The sequence below is a fragment of the Magnolia sinica genome, chromosome 6 (assembly GCF_029962835.1).
Source record: "Magnolia sinica isolate HGM2019 chromosome 6, MsV1, whole genome shotgun sequence".
NCBI lineage: Eukaryota > Viridiplantae > Streptophyta > Magnoliopsida > Magnoliales > Magnoliaceae > Magnolia > Magnolia sinica.
Genome location: NC_080578.1, coordinates 101731351 through 101745581, shown reverse-complemented (window position 1 = coordinate 101745581; position 14231 = coordinate 101731351). Strand labels below are relative to the sequence as shown.

The 14231-nt window shown below is 36.5% G+C and overlaps 1 protein-coding gene across 3 annotated transcripts in view; it reads right to left on the bottom strand.

Annotated features, from left to right (window-relative positions):
• LOC131249309 (probable phosphoinositide phosphatase SAC9) overlaps nucleotides 1-14231 on the bottom strand; it is a 68926-nt gene that overhangs the window by 40421 nt on the left and 14274 nt on the right. For all 3 annotated transcript variants that reach the window (XM_058249981.1, XM_058249979.1, XM_058249980.1), the window contains exons 4-6: nucleotides 11467-12701; nucleotides 3269-3376; nucleotides 2932-3102 (exon numbers count right to left, since the gene is read on the bottom strand). In XM_058249981.1, the coding sequence (XP_058105964.1) occupies nucleotides 2932-3102; nucleotides 3269-3376; nucleotides 11467-12701 (1514 nt within the window). The remainder of the gene's footprint in view (nucleotides 1-2931; nucleotides 3103-3268; nucleotides 3377-11466; nucleotides 12702-14231) is intronic.

Here is a 14231-nt window from a genome sequence, read left to right as displayed (position 1 = left end):
ATCACATCAACATGTATTCTTCTAGGCACGTCCTTTACCACCATTCTATGAACAGGATTACCAAGCCCTTCGACATGCCAAGAGATGATCTTCATTTTTCACCTGATTGACTACCCTTTCCTCCCTTTTTCCCACCATAAACTATGAGCTCCATCCCTCTGAGTCAGCTAGCAATGGTGGTGGAGCCAGTGTTCTACTATCAACAGACACCTGGACCCGTGGGTACCTAATGGACTCATTTTTGTGGACCTGGTCCAAATTTAGGACATGTTTAGAAATCGATTAGTTTTTGGGTCCAGCATTTTGGACCCAGTTTAACATTGGGTCTAGTCAGGTTTGGGTTGAGTGCGCTGTGTTGGACCTAGTTAAAATTGGGTCAGGTCAAGTAGGGTCCAATTATTAGCAGTATTTAATTCGATCACATACAGTGCTCCTAGTATCAATGTTGAAGCATGTATCGCACCCTAGGAATGTGGAACAGTATCGGTATCACAAGGGAAATATGGCATGTATCGGGGAATGTATTGCAGTGTGAGGGAAACATTGAGAAAATGATGGAATTTTTCAATGAAACTTCAGGACATGGTAAAAGACATGGTTACACACTTAGAACTCATAACATTATTATTTAAAAAAAAAAAAAAAATTTCCATTTTATAGGGGCTTAAACTATGTGTTATCTGACAGAAGTGATGCATTTATATCACAGATGAGTTCAACTCATTCAAATATCCTACAACTAATTCAGATTAAACCATCCAAATCATGGGTCCCAATTTAGATGTATAATAAACCAAAAATGACATTTAATTTATTTATCTGATTATAAGACCAGTGGGCCAACAATTTGGACGGTCTAGAATATCGTATAAATACACCATGCATACAATCAAGGAGTCACCAGGCTCTCCACCATTTTTTATACATTGCTAAACTAACATGGAATTTTAATCTAAAGCAGAAAAGAGAGCAAAACTTTGATATTCTGCAAAGTGTGATGAATAATATGCAGGCACTTAGAAATTACCTAGAAATTTCACCCATGGCATATTTTCAAATTAAACTGTACAAATTATGGTAGTCAGTTTAGATGTATCATCAACTAAAAAATAAGGTTCTTTCATTATCTATCCATAGGATTAGTGGCATTTATTGAATGGTTAAAAATGAAAAACATTGACAGTCCTATCTCCACAAACAAGTGTCCACGAATCAGAGGTTAGGATTGTTCAACCAATCTGATCTTTGGATTGTCATTTGGCGAAAGTGGGTTTCAAATCTAGTTGATTTTATTTGAGTTAATATATGCCATGTGAACAATTTCAGAGTGCCTATGTATCAAGTGTCATATGCAGCCTGAGTATCATATGAATCATGAGGAAAATAAACAGCCCCAGTATGGTACTCTAGGACCCGACCTGTTGGCAAGCATGCGTATTGCTAATTTGCTATCACACTGTCTACATCATCTAGAATTTTAACCCCTTTTCTTATCTCTGTCAAGCTCCTACGTTCCATCGCTTCTAATAAGTTTCTGAGCAACTCCTTACCATGTAACCCTAATTCACGGCTAAGACCAAACATCACTTGTGCTGATTCACACCATGTTTTCTCCTTCTTCATGGTAGTTGGGCAATATCTGTACTTGGCTTCCAACTACAGATCGCCATCATTGGATTAGCAACAAAACGGATGTTTCATGTTCAACCGCACGTCGTTTGAGGTGGTGTTGAGCAATAGCAATACAATTTCTTCTTTTTTATTTCAGGATTATGTGTTCAATGAGGGTCTCCTGTAATGTCTAAGTACTGTGAGAGTATTCTTGTAATTTATAATTAGAAGCTACCCAGATAGAATATCCTTTAGATATGGGAAAGAGATTCATATGATCCCTATAGATAAGCTTGAGAAGGTTTCCAAAATCTTCCTGGAGAGACTTAAGAAGTCCATAAATACCATAACTCGTATTCAGCCTCTTCATTCCATAAAGAAAACTGCGGTTATCATTCACAGTTGTTTTAATCCACAATGACATACCCTCTTACTGAACTCTGCAGCAGCTAATGCAAAGATATCCTTTGTCATGTCATCACCATCTTCAACCTCCTACTTTTGGCTACAATCAAACAAGCACCAATAACCACTGTGCTCACTTATCTTTTTCCCAACGTTTTTGTTGGTCAGCGATATTTTTTTCAAGTGTCGAGGATATTCTATACATGTTTCTGTATCCCCAGTCATCGATACATACAACGGTACGGATACTCTGGACAATGCAAGCACAGTTAAATGTTTCTATGATCCATACGGATCAATTAAGGAACCCAGCAGTGGATGGATCATACCCATATTCTCCCATTATTGTATTTCTTTTAATCATCTATTGGCAGCCCATAATTTTCAGAACTTAAATATGTTATAACAGAAATGTAAGTAATTTCATGAAAACTCAAGAGCGAAGCAAACTGTTTAAATGATAAAGAATAGTCCATTGATAGAGAATCTGGTCGACACACACACACACACACACACACACACACACACACACACACACAGGGAGAGAAGGGGAGAGAGAGAGAGAGAGAGAGAGAGAGAGAGAGAGTTCAATCTCTTTGAATTCAGAATTGTGATTCCGCATATTGAGAGAAATAAATAAATAAATAAGAAAGCCACGGTAATACATAAAATCTCATGGCTGGGTCGTGATTGCAGGTGATACCAACTCAAAGATTTTAGAAGAAAGAAGTGTGGCTATATCAATCCAAAAGAATAACTAACCTATCAAGACATGAGAATGTCTCTCTCAAGACAAGAACATGAATCAGTGGTCGCCTTTAAAATTCCTTCACTCACCCTTTTTATTCTAGAATGCAGGCATAGAGTTTCCCTAGTAAAGTTAACGCAACAGATTAATGGAAGCAATAAACAGACCTCTAAGACAAGTTGAAGCCCATCTAAATTGCATCCTGTCCTAACATCAACTGTCGCTGGAAAGGATGAATCTTGTGCACCATGCGAAATAGTGAGAAGAAGCTGACAAACATGGCAAGGCTCACCAAGATAAATAAAAAGCTCAACAACATCTGCAGCTGGGGGGCAAACCTGTGGAAAGTGAACACATATCAAAAAATTAAAATAAAATAGAAGTCCAAAATAAGCAAGTTAACGGATTTTAAGAAAAACTCAGTGAGCTAGGATTTTCTGCAACAAAACATGCCCATTTCTGATAGGGAGTTTTTTTCCTTTCATGTGCAAATTAGATGAGTACCCATATTAGATCTTTTCGCTTGAAACTGAGAAGATTAGCTCCACCATTTTCATTTGGAAACATGCTCGCAATTGGTTTCAAGAAGCATCCAGATGGGCGTGACAATACCTGTATGCATAAGCAATAAATTATTAGACAATACAAGACCAATATCTAAAATGACAGCCAGATAGACTAAAAGTCTGAAAAGATCATCAATTTAATAACAGTAATACAGATATTGCAATGTATCATATCACATCAAGAATGAATCATGATATATTCGACAGGCATTATGATAAAATATGCCTGTACTGTGATGTGGATGTAGTAAAAAATCATGGTTCTAAATATTAGGCTATATAATATGTATCCGTGAATAGGAACCATGAATCAGAATACCTGATACGAAATTCAGGGAGACAATTAGGTGGACCCCAAAATTCACATTGAATCCAAACCCTATAAGTCTTCCCTGCATCCTCCTTTCAGGCCGTTAAACCCTAATCAAGTTACCCTCCTTATGGCGCCATCTCAAGTTTTTGTAGCACATGACAAAGCCATCTCAATCTGCTCTTCATCATTTTATCTCCTATTGGGCTATTCTTATGCTAATTTCTATGACCCCATTCTTGATTATGTCCTTCTTAGTCTTCCCAGTTCCCACATATCCATCTCAACACATCTCCCTAGAGTTTCACTGGCAATACAATGATCACATAACACTCCAATGGCAAACTCCTCTTCATCCACCTAGCTCTAGTTCAAGTTCATAAGTTATTACTATTTGTAGCCTTTATTTTATATCATGATTAAGTTGTTAAGTTAATCATTTTTACTATACACATTAAATAATGTTTTACTATCCTACTGTTTCCATACCTTTTAATGTCTAGAGTTTTTCAATTTTGTAGTATAGCTACAAGCCCAGCCATGCTTTGTGGGACTGAATGTAGGGAAGTTAAGGAACAATCAAAGTTTGCAATATCGGTATCGCGTTGCATATCACACCCTTGGGATACAGACATGTATCCGTTATCGCACGGGATATATCGTTTGTATTGGGTAATGTATTGCAATTTTTGGGAAACATGGGAAAACATTTGGGAATTTGGTTGAATTTTTCAATGAAACTTCAAGGATTGTTTAAAAAAAAAAACTTAATACACACTTTTAAATCATAACATCTAAAAAAAAAGGCACATAATAGGTTTCCTTTGTATAGGGTCCTAAGCTATGCGTTGTCTGACTGAACTCATGCAACTATATTCAAATTGAATTCATAAGTTGTATAAATGTAAGAAGGCATTATGAACAATGTTCGAAATATCGGTATCGCGTTAAGCATCACACCCTTGGGATATGGATACGTATCAGTTATCGCATGGGATATATCAATTGTATCATATAATGTATCGTTGTTGTTGGAAACATGGGGAAACATTAGGAAATTGATCGAATTTTTCAATGAAACTCGAGTGATTATTAAAAAAGACATCAATACACTCTTTTAAATCAAAACATTACAAAAAACAAGTGCACATAATAGGTTTTCTTTGTATGAGGCCCTAATATATGCATTGTCTAACTGAACTGAAGCAAGCATATTCAAAGTCTATTCATCTAATTTATAAATGTAAGAAGACGTGTGGAAACACAAGCAATACATTAAAAAGCAAAAGAAGAATCACTAGATTAGGTTATATACATGTTTGATTTTTAGGTTTGGACACAAAGATTGAAACCGATTTGCGATAAATTGGGAAATTTTGAATTTTTTTCAATTTTCCGCAACTCAACCCATCTCCTCCAAAACTCAAAATCGAAGCTCCCAATCCATGCTTTTTCATGCAAAACATGAAAAATCATGAATTTGTAACAATTTGGCACTGATTTAACTTGATTTACAGAAGAATAAAATTATAACAAATCGAAAATGCTCACTGGATCGAACATGTGGGATATATCCCACTACTTGTGCATTTCGTATCACACAAGTGGTATACAAGATATATCGTGGGATATATTGGTCGATATCGTCGATACTTAAAACACTGATTATGAAAACATAACCAATTTGTTCAAAAGCAAAATAAGAAATCATCAAACACCTTTAAATTACCACATTTATTAATTATTTTTTAAAATAAATATATAATTATTATTTTCAAAAAAAAATCATCAAACACCTTTAAATGCTCAGAAAATGCAGCCAATTAACCGTTGGTAGAAACTATTTTCTTAAAAAAATATTTTTAAATTTTTTATTAATTTTAAATTTAAAAATATTATTTAATTTCGAAAAAAAAAATACACAGACTAGTAGATCATGCCTCATACATGTTTGATTTCATGTTCGAAGTGTAAGATTGCAACAAAATTGGGATAAATTTGGAAAAGTTTGAATTATCCCCAATTTCTCCCAAAACGAACCTATGCTCAAATCTCGAAATTAGAGTGTAAGTGATGATCAATTCATCAAGCACTCTTAAATACTTCGAAATTTGGCTCAATTAACAGCTACTAGAATGAAATTTCAAAAACATATATTTTTTATTAATTTTTAATCAAAAAATATTTTTTCCGAAATTTCACAAAACCATCATAAATCAATAGATCAAGACTCATACATGTTTCATTTCGTGTTTGGACTGTAAGATTGCAAGAAATTTGGGAGAAATTGGAGAAAATTTGTATTTTCCCCAATTCTCCTCAAATTAGACCACCTTCCCTCAAAGCTCGAAATCGAAGGTTGAAATCCTTGATTTTTACATGAATAATCAAGAATTTCTTAAGATTTCATACTAATTTTATATGATTTAAAAAGGGAGGAGGAGCTCACCTTTTGAGAAATGGCCCCAAATGCAAGAAAATCTTGATTATGATTTCAAATGTAGGTTTTTCTCCAAAAATCTAAGTAAAGAATGGACCGAAATCCACCCACAAACAAGTTAAAAGAGAGAAAACTAAAGAAAAATCAAATTCCAGGGGGTTTTGGTTAGTTCCTTTAGGGTACCTGGAATGTATCGATAATATCTGTTGATATCCAGGGGTATCATCAATACCAAGAAATTTTGTAAAGGGAAAAGTTGCGATATCGCGCAAAATGTCACCAATACATTGCGATATGGTGCGATATTTCGGGCGATGCATAGGATTTTTTTCATTTCCAGCTATATTCCAACGATGTTTCGTATCCCAAGAGTGTGATTTCAATAAGATCAACCAATAGTATCAATACTGCAAACATTGGGAACAACATGTTCATAGGATGTGTAGTTGAAATGAGGATGTTGAGATGGATGAGTGGCAAGCCGAGGAAGGAGAATTAGAAATGAATGCATTCAAGAGAATTTAGGAGTAGCACCAATAGGTAATGAGGGAAAGTATACTTGGATGGTTTGGTCATGTGCAACAAAGACTAAGAAATGTGCTAGTTAAAAGCAGTGAGTGAGTGCAAGTTAAAGACTCTAAAAAGGCAAGGAGAAGGTCCAAAAGGACATGAGTGGAGGTACTAAGAAAAGGCCCGATGACCTATGATCTAACTGAAGTTATGGCCCTTGATAGAGCAGAATGGCAGAACAGGATTCGTGTAGCCAACCTCAGTTAGTTGGGACAAGGCTTAAATGACAGCGATTATGATGATGAGAGTTTTTGAATTTAAAAGAAAAAACAAGATATTCTGCATAAAGTTGTTACAAAAGTATCAAATGTGTCATATGTGTTAGCAGTGCATGTAAAATATGACGTAAAAATGATGGCACTGCTTACTACAATGTAATGACAAATAAATATTTAAGGTCCTACAATCCAATAACCAAATTGATATTCATGAAGGAGCTAAGAAAGCTAAATTCAATTTTAGTTTCTTTTTTTTATTTTCTTTTTTTTGTCTTTTTTTCCTCTTTTTTTTCTTTTTTTTTTTTTTCCTTTTTTCTCTTTTTTTTTTCCCTTTTTTTTTTTTGGAGAAATAGTCAGTTATAATTTCATGAGAGTTATTATGAGAATCATGTTGGCCATAGGGGAAGTCCTAATGTTCAAAGTAAAGATTGGATTGCAAAGGTTGTCTAAAAGGCTAGAGGCCAAGAAATAATCAAACTAGAGAACCTGGAGAACATGTACAAAACACTAGCTTGAGTTGAAGAGTATGAAATGCAATTTTCTTTTTAAATTTGGTCGTTTACGACAAAGTTAGTCAATGGTAGCTCACTCTTTTATGACATTCAGATGTTCCACAAATTAAGCTTGAGAAGATTTTTTTTCGTGCTTTCTTTTTATTGAAAATGACTATAATTTTTATTCAAGAAAATTAAAGGACAGCAATACATAAACATCAAGAGACCAATAGCAAGTGACCCTCTCGTCAAAAATGAAGTACCAGCCACACCAATGGAAAGACCCCAAGCAAAGAGGACACAAAGTCTAGCAAAGAGGAGATATGATCACTCAAAAGCAATATAAAACCAAAAAATAAAACCCATAACCTCAGCAATTGGAGTGCCCCTTTTCGGTCCAGCATGATCGTCAAATGAGAACACCCCTTGAACCTGGGTATAGGAGAGCCCTGGCAATAATCATAGTTATCTCGATTGAAGCTGCTTTCTTCTTGAAAATTCTTCTATTTCTCTCCTTCTACAGCCCCCACATGATATTGGATGACACCACCCTCCAGAGAACTCTCTTTATTGAAATCGGCCACAAGACCATAGCTCAAAAAGGGACCCATTGCGAGTCTAGCTCACCCTAAATAGATGAAAGAAGTACCCCTAAATGGCTCTAGCCTCTAGCAACAATATTAGTTCATGTCTCTTCATCATTCCACTACATAAGACCCCTGTTGGGTAGAGCCATCTTATTCTTCTTCAAATTATCTAATGAAATGTCATATCTACTCATGAAAAAGCTTGCACACCAGGTGGTTCCTAGGGAACCCCAAACTTTCAGGCATGGCAAAGGGATTCCCTTGGAAGAAGTAAAAATCAGGAACATACACTTCATTGACAAAATCAGTTAACGAAACTACAAACCTTCCAGTCTACAACTGAAGGATGAATGAGAACCTGGCAAAGCATGCTCATCAATCTTCCAAAAAGCCCCATTTCAACATCTGAAATTTTTCCCCAAAGATTAATGCTCCGCAATATAGATTCCCCTATAATTTCATAATGATCCATAACCTTCACAATAGTGATGGAGGGAAAAAGGCCTGAAAGGACTCAGCCAGCAGAACCTCCTCAGAAGATTTTTGTCATTTGTTGTATCCTCTAAGTGTGTGTACATGCACCTATGAAATTAGTGGCATCTTTGTTGAATGGCAACAGCATGGTATCCAAAAATAGTTACGTAATGGTAATAGTTGATAGTTCGTAACATTACACGTTACAGGACCATAACAGCCATTACGATTTTTTCAAAAAATGAACGAGGCTGTTGCCCTTGCAAGATGCAATATTTGAGCTTCCAAATTTGATGATGCAACAAAAGAAGCCATCTAATGACACATGGGATTGTAACAAATGATGGAAATAAGAAAACCTCTCCATAATGCTTTATTTTTGCAATTTTAGTATAGTTGCACAAGCCCATGCTCTACAGGACAGAATGTTGAGCAGTTACAGACCAACATGTTCATAGGATGAACATAGCTAAAGTGAGGATGATGAGTTGGATGAGTGGCAACATGAGGAAGAATAGTATCAGAATCAATGCATTCAAGGAAAATTAGGAGTTGCACCAATTGGTAATAAGATGAGGGAAAGTAGATTTAGATGGTTCAGCCATGTGCAATTGAGACAAAGATTTGCCCCAGTCAGGAGTGAGTTGGTTCAAGTTGAAAGGCTCTAGAAGGGCAAGGAGAAGGCCCAAATGGATTTGGGGGGGTGATGTAAGAAAAAAACATGATGACCTATGGTTTACTGAGGATATGACCCTTAATAATGGAAGGCAGAACAGGATTCATATAGCCAGCCCTAGGTAGTTGGGATAAGGGTTAGATGATGATGATGTGTTGCACACAAGTGGAGGGAGGCACCAGTAGATTTGGGTGGCAAGCAGGGAAGGCACTCTATTTAACTTAGCCAGTACAAAGAACTTAAAGCTGGAGAGGAAGTGGAATTTCAAAACGCAATTTGAAGAGGGCAACTAGGTAGAACCATAGCAAGGTTCCTGAAACTAAGCTTTTGACCGAATCTCTCATACATGAACTCTACCAATAAGGAAATGAATGACTACGAGAATGCATCAGAATAATTTGAACAACAGCAATCAACGTGCACGCTACAACAATGATAGGCAAAACCACTTCTACCTTCAAATTTTATGCTTATTTGCTTGTGGCCAGGAATTTCACAAATCAGTTTCTTGATAATTGGATGATAATGTTCGTACACGTGGTCAAAATTATGAAAATTTTGTGATGACAAACAATTACAAGAATAGTGTAGATTTGTGCATAATAATTTAGAAAAAAAACATTAGCATGATTTTCCAATAGACGTATCTAAAAAGAAAACCTATACCAATGAACTTTAAATATAAATCAATGCACAAATTATGTTATACTATTACTCTTCAAACAGCACAAATTTTTGCCTGGTAGCAGTGCCCAGCCACCCTGCTACCCAGGTAAAGGGGGAGGCCTCATGTCAACACTGTGTCAGCAGTCAAACTTCTGAAAAATAATCATGAAATTTAAGCTAACACGGTAACCCCAGTTCAGACAAGGCTAAAATGATGATGATTATTCAAATAAATGTTGCAACCTAAGCACAGAAGATATCATTACATCATGAGTGGAAAGACCAAGTGTTGAACATCTACTTGTAGATATTCTAGGAAAACAAATTGAAAAAATGAAGCTAGACAGGAAGATAATAACAGTAAGAAGCTAGATGAGGACATAACTGATGAAACAAAGGCAAGGAAAAATTCAAAAAAAAAAAAAAAGAGCATCCCTAAGGGGTCAGTTCTATCCTAGGAAATTAAAATGGTGGATTGAAGGCATTATGTGAAACAGGATCTCTGTTTAAGGGATTGTCATTATTGTCATTCAATGGATTGATGATATTATGTTTTGATTGAGGAGAGAGAAGATTGGAACCTACATGTGGTATTCACAGGAGGAAATAGCGATTAGGTAAACTGTGCCAGTTATGCCAACATGGCACATGTGTATGAGAGATGACACATTCATTAGGTTGGGCCCATGTGACATAGTAAATAGCCTTGGCCCAAAAGATAGGCTAACCCAATCATCAGCTGGTACACAAAAGTAGCTCATTGATTTGGCCACTCAAACACCTTCTAAAAAAATGTTTGCCCATGTAATTGTTATAAGTGGGTCCATTACACACCTCCTGATTTGCAATAGCTGAGAGTAGTTCACCAGCAAATGCAACAGGATAAACAACCTAAAACCTAAACAAAAGATGGGGGAAAAAAAAAAGGAAATCCAATGCACTGGCGGTAAATGAAGAGAAATAGGCTAACAAAGCTTATATATCTTAAAGACCCAGTAAAAATTCTTATACATGCAACCTATGAAAATTCCAGAAAGATCACTGATGGTCACAAGTAGGTCAAAGAGTAAGCTGGTAGCAATTTCAGGAAAGCGCCGGTGCCTCCAAATAAGGTTACAGACAACTCATCCAGGTCTGCCAGCGCATTCCTTTCATTTCAAGAGAAATCGGGACAAACATAAGACTAATACCCTCTGCTTTAAATTTAAAATAAAAAATTTATACATGTGATCCATGAAATTTTTGGAGACCATTGATGGCACAGAAGATCAAGTCTGAACTGGTTGCAATTTCAGGAAACCATTGGCTATGCCAAATAAGGGTGGGGAGTAGGAACAAGTCATCCAGGTCTACCAGGACCATTCCTTCATTTCAAAAGAACACAGAGATCAACATGCATTAATACGTATGCAGTCCATCACTGGCTTATTACCCACAAGGTTACTTAGGCAACCATAAACTTGTTCAAATCAAGTCACCTGAAGTTCATTGAACTCATTGCCGAAATGTAGAGACCCGCAAATTTTGGAAAGTTCTGTTAGATCACCTATGTAATGCAGTTCAGAAAATCTTTATTGGTACAATAAATGATAATTATTGTAGCAAGAAGCATTTTGCAAATTTAATATTATATTAGATGAAGTCCATAACAAGGAAAACAAAACAGAATGCATACAACAACAAAATCACAATAAGACTTACTTTCAATGGATGAATTGGAACTGATGGGAGGTGCTTGAAGAGCCTCATCCCTAGAAACATCTCCAACTGCTTCTGACGGGAGCTATCAACAAGCACATTTTTATATCTTCTCTGCAGAGTGATCTTCATATTTTGAGCAGCAGAGAACTGTTTATACTTTCCACCATCATCACTAAATATGTTGAGGATATGGCTGTGCATAGCTTTAGAACCAGTATAGAGTGTTGCATGGATGTCGCCAGCAAGTAAGAAAAGCTCTGCAAGTAGAGATATAGGAGGCAGTAATGTTGATCTCTTAAACTCATCAAACATCATATCAAATCTCTTCCATGGTTTATCTGGGCATGGATGCTCCCAGGTTGTGGTACGTGTGTTGTGATCAATATAATATGTCTTTCCTGTTACTGCATCAGAACGTTTCTCCCACCCTGGTGGCAGAGGTGCAGTATATCCACCATAATTACCTTGCTCTGAATATTTACTCATCGATGAAAAACCAAAAGCAAAATCACTGTCAAGGGAAATCCCAAGCCTCCTACACTGTTCTACAAAAACTTGGAGAGCCCCAAAATAACTAGCCGCATTTGTTCTATCCAAAGAATCAGCACAGTTGAACCGTATCACCCCATTTTGAAGTGACCTTAAACAAAAGGCTCCCTCAACGTCGTCATTACAGATGACTGCACCTTGGCAGTCCTTAAGCCTCTGTGCAGAAGGCAGATAATCCCCTTCAGAAAAGCCAACAGTTAATGTGGGTGCTTTGAGATGCTTCCAGAGCCCCTCAATTGTTTGCTGCTCACCTTTAAGTTTTACACTTGCATGCCAGTCATAATTTATCAAATGTATTCGGGTATATGGCAGCTTCCCAGTCGATCTGATATAATTTAAGGATTCCTCAAAATGCTGAACTAAAATGGCTTCAGACTTCCCCTCACCGTTTCTAAGCAAATTGACACATACAATAGGAACCAGGGGATTTTTCTTCTGATTGGCCACGATGGTTGCATCTGACTTCTTTGAACCATATTTCCTACTTAATCTCTGGTAGTATTGCAAACTTCCTCTGTAAGGATCTCGATCTTTTACATAAATTTCTGCCTCAGCAGCAGTGAGCTTTAAATCTGCACCCCACCAGATTGGTATGGTACCTCGTCGCCAAATGTATGTGTTGAAAGGAACACTTTGGCCTGTCCTTCTAGGAGACCATACAAGTTGCTCGCATTCCACTTCATTTCCTGTCATAATGCAAATTATTAATCAGAAGTTCCAAAGGAATAAAAAATTTTGATTCATTTCTAACATAGGTCCACTGACAGCAGTGAACACCATAAAATATAAAGATAATAGTCAAACTTGTCAATCAGCAAAGGGATCCATACCATGGCAATCTAGATATCAACGAGTTTAAATTAACAAGTGATTAGCCCTAATGGAAAGAAATGTAGCATGAGTATATAAATGCAAAGATACACATCACAAATATAGACTATAGTTACACAAATCCTGAAGCAAAGTGGCTATAGATTTGGGTACAAGAAGGGGAAAGCATCTGTTTCAAAATCAAGTATAAATGGGTAGCAAGCGGAGGCAGAGCAGCACCTTATTATAAGGATCTGGACTGGCTTCCACCAATCAAAGTTTCGCACATTTACGATGGTGGTAAAGTGAGACCACATAAAGAGCTCTTCCTCATTCAGTCAGATTATTCGGTAAGATATTACATGACCCTTTTCCTTTTTGAATCTTCATTATGAAAGCCAGCTGTCAGCTTATAAAAGAACGATATAACAAGGATGTTGATGCGACTACTGACATGAAATACAAAAAGACAGGAGTGATGGGCAGCAATTTAAGAAGAAAAAAGAGACCCTAACAAGAATGAATCTCTTAGTACATACACAAAAACAATCTCAGAATGGTCAGCTATGAATGGGGAAACGATGTGAGGAATACCAAAATAAAGGTTTTTTTTTTCTTTTTTCCTTATTTTTTTCATTCTACCACCTATTAAGGGTGGGGATTATTCAAGGAGGGCACCTCCTTATTCACGGTTTTGCATAATAAAAAGATAGGGTTTACGGAAAGACCATTTTCCCTATATACTTTCTTCTACTAGTGTTCTCGTATCACTAAATCAATTTCATGACGAACGTCATTAGTGGCATGCAAAAGTGCAAGAATCAAAGAAGATTATATTGCAAATCAATAGATTCCAAAAGAAATTTTCAGCATCTCTTACACCAACAAAGGTGGTTTGGGTTTTTCTCTGGAAAGTATTCTAGGAAGTCATCATTTCTCTCGAGTGTGTTGACTTGAATGAATAATTGGTTATGCTTCGTATGGTCCTAACTTGTTAATTAGAGTTTATTATTTGTATTTCATTTTACACATGAAATATGGACCAATCCAAATTGGGATTGGTGTCTAAATGCAGCAAATTTAATCTCCCTCTCCGGGCAATGCTTTTGGCTTACATCCTATTCCCATTGGAAATAGGATCCATATATAGGAGCTCTAGGGTTTCATGTAAACACATGTTTTAGTGCCCTACCATCCTATGGACATCGGCATTCCCCACATCATCAAAGAGTTTGTCTTCCTACATAATCCATACATCCAAATTGGACGTCCTTCCACTCACTATGGCATCCAATCTATGCATCCAAAACCCGATGCAAAGCTCTAGAATGTAAATCAAAAGATCTGACCATTAGATCACCATCAAGCTTGATAGAAACAAACTATGATGAAAATAAAAAATCATG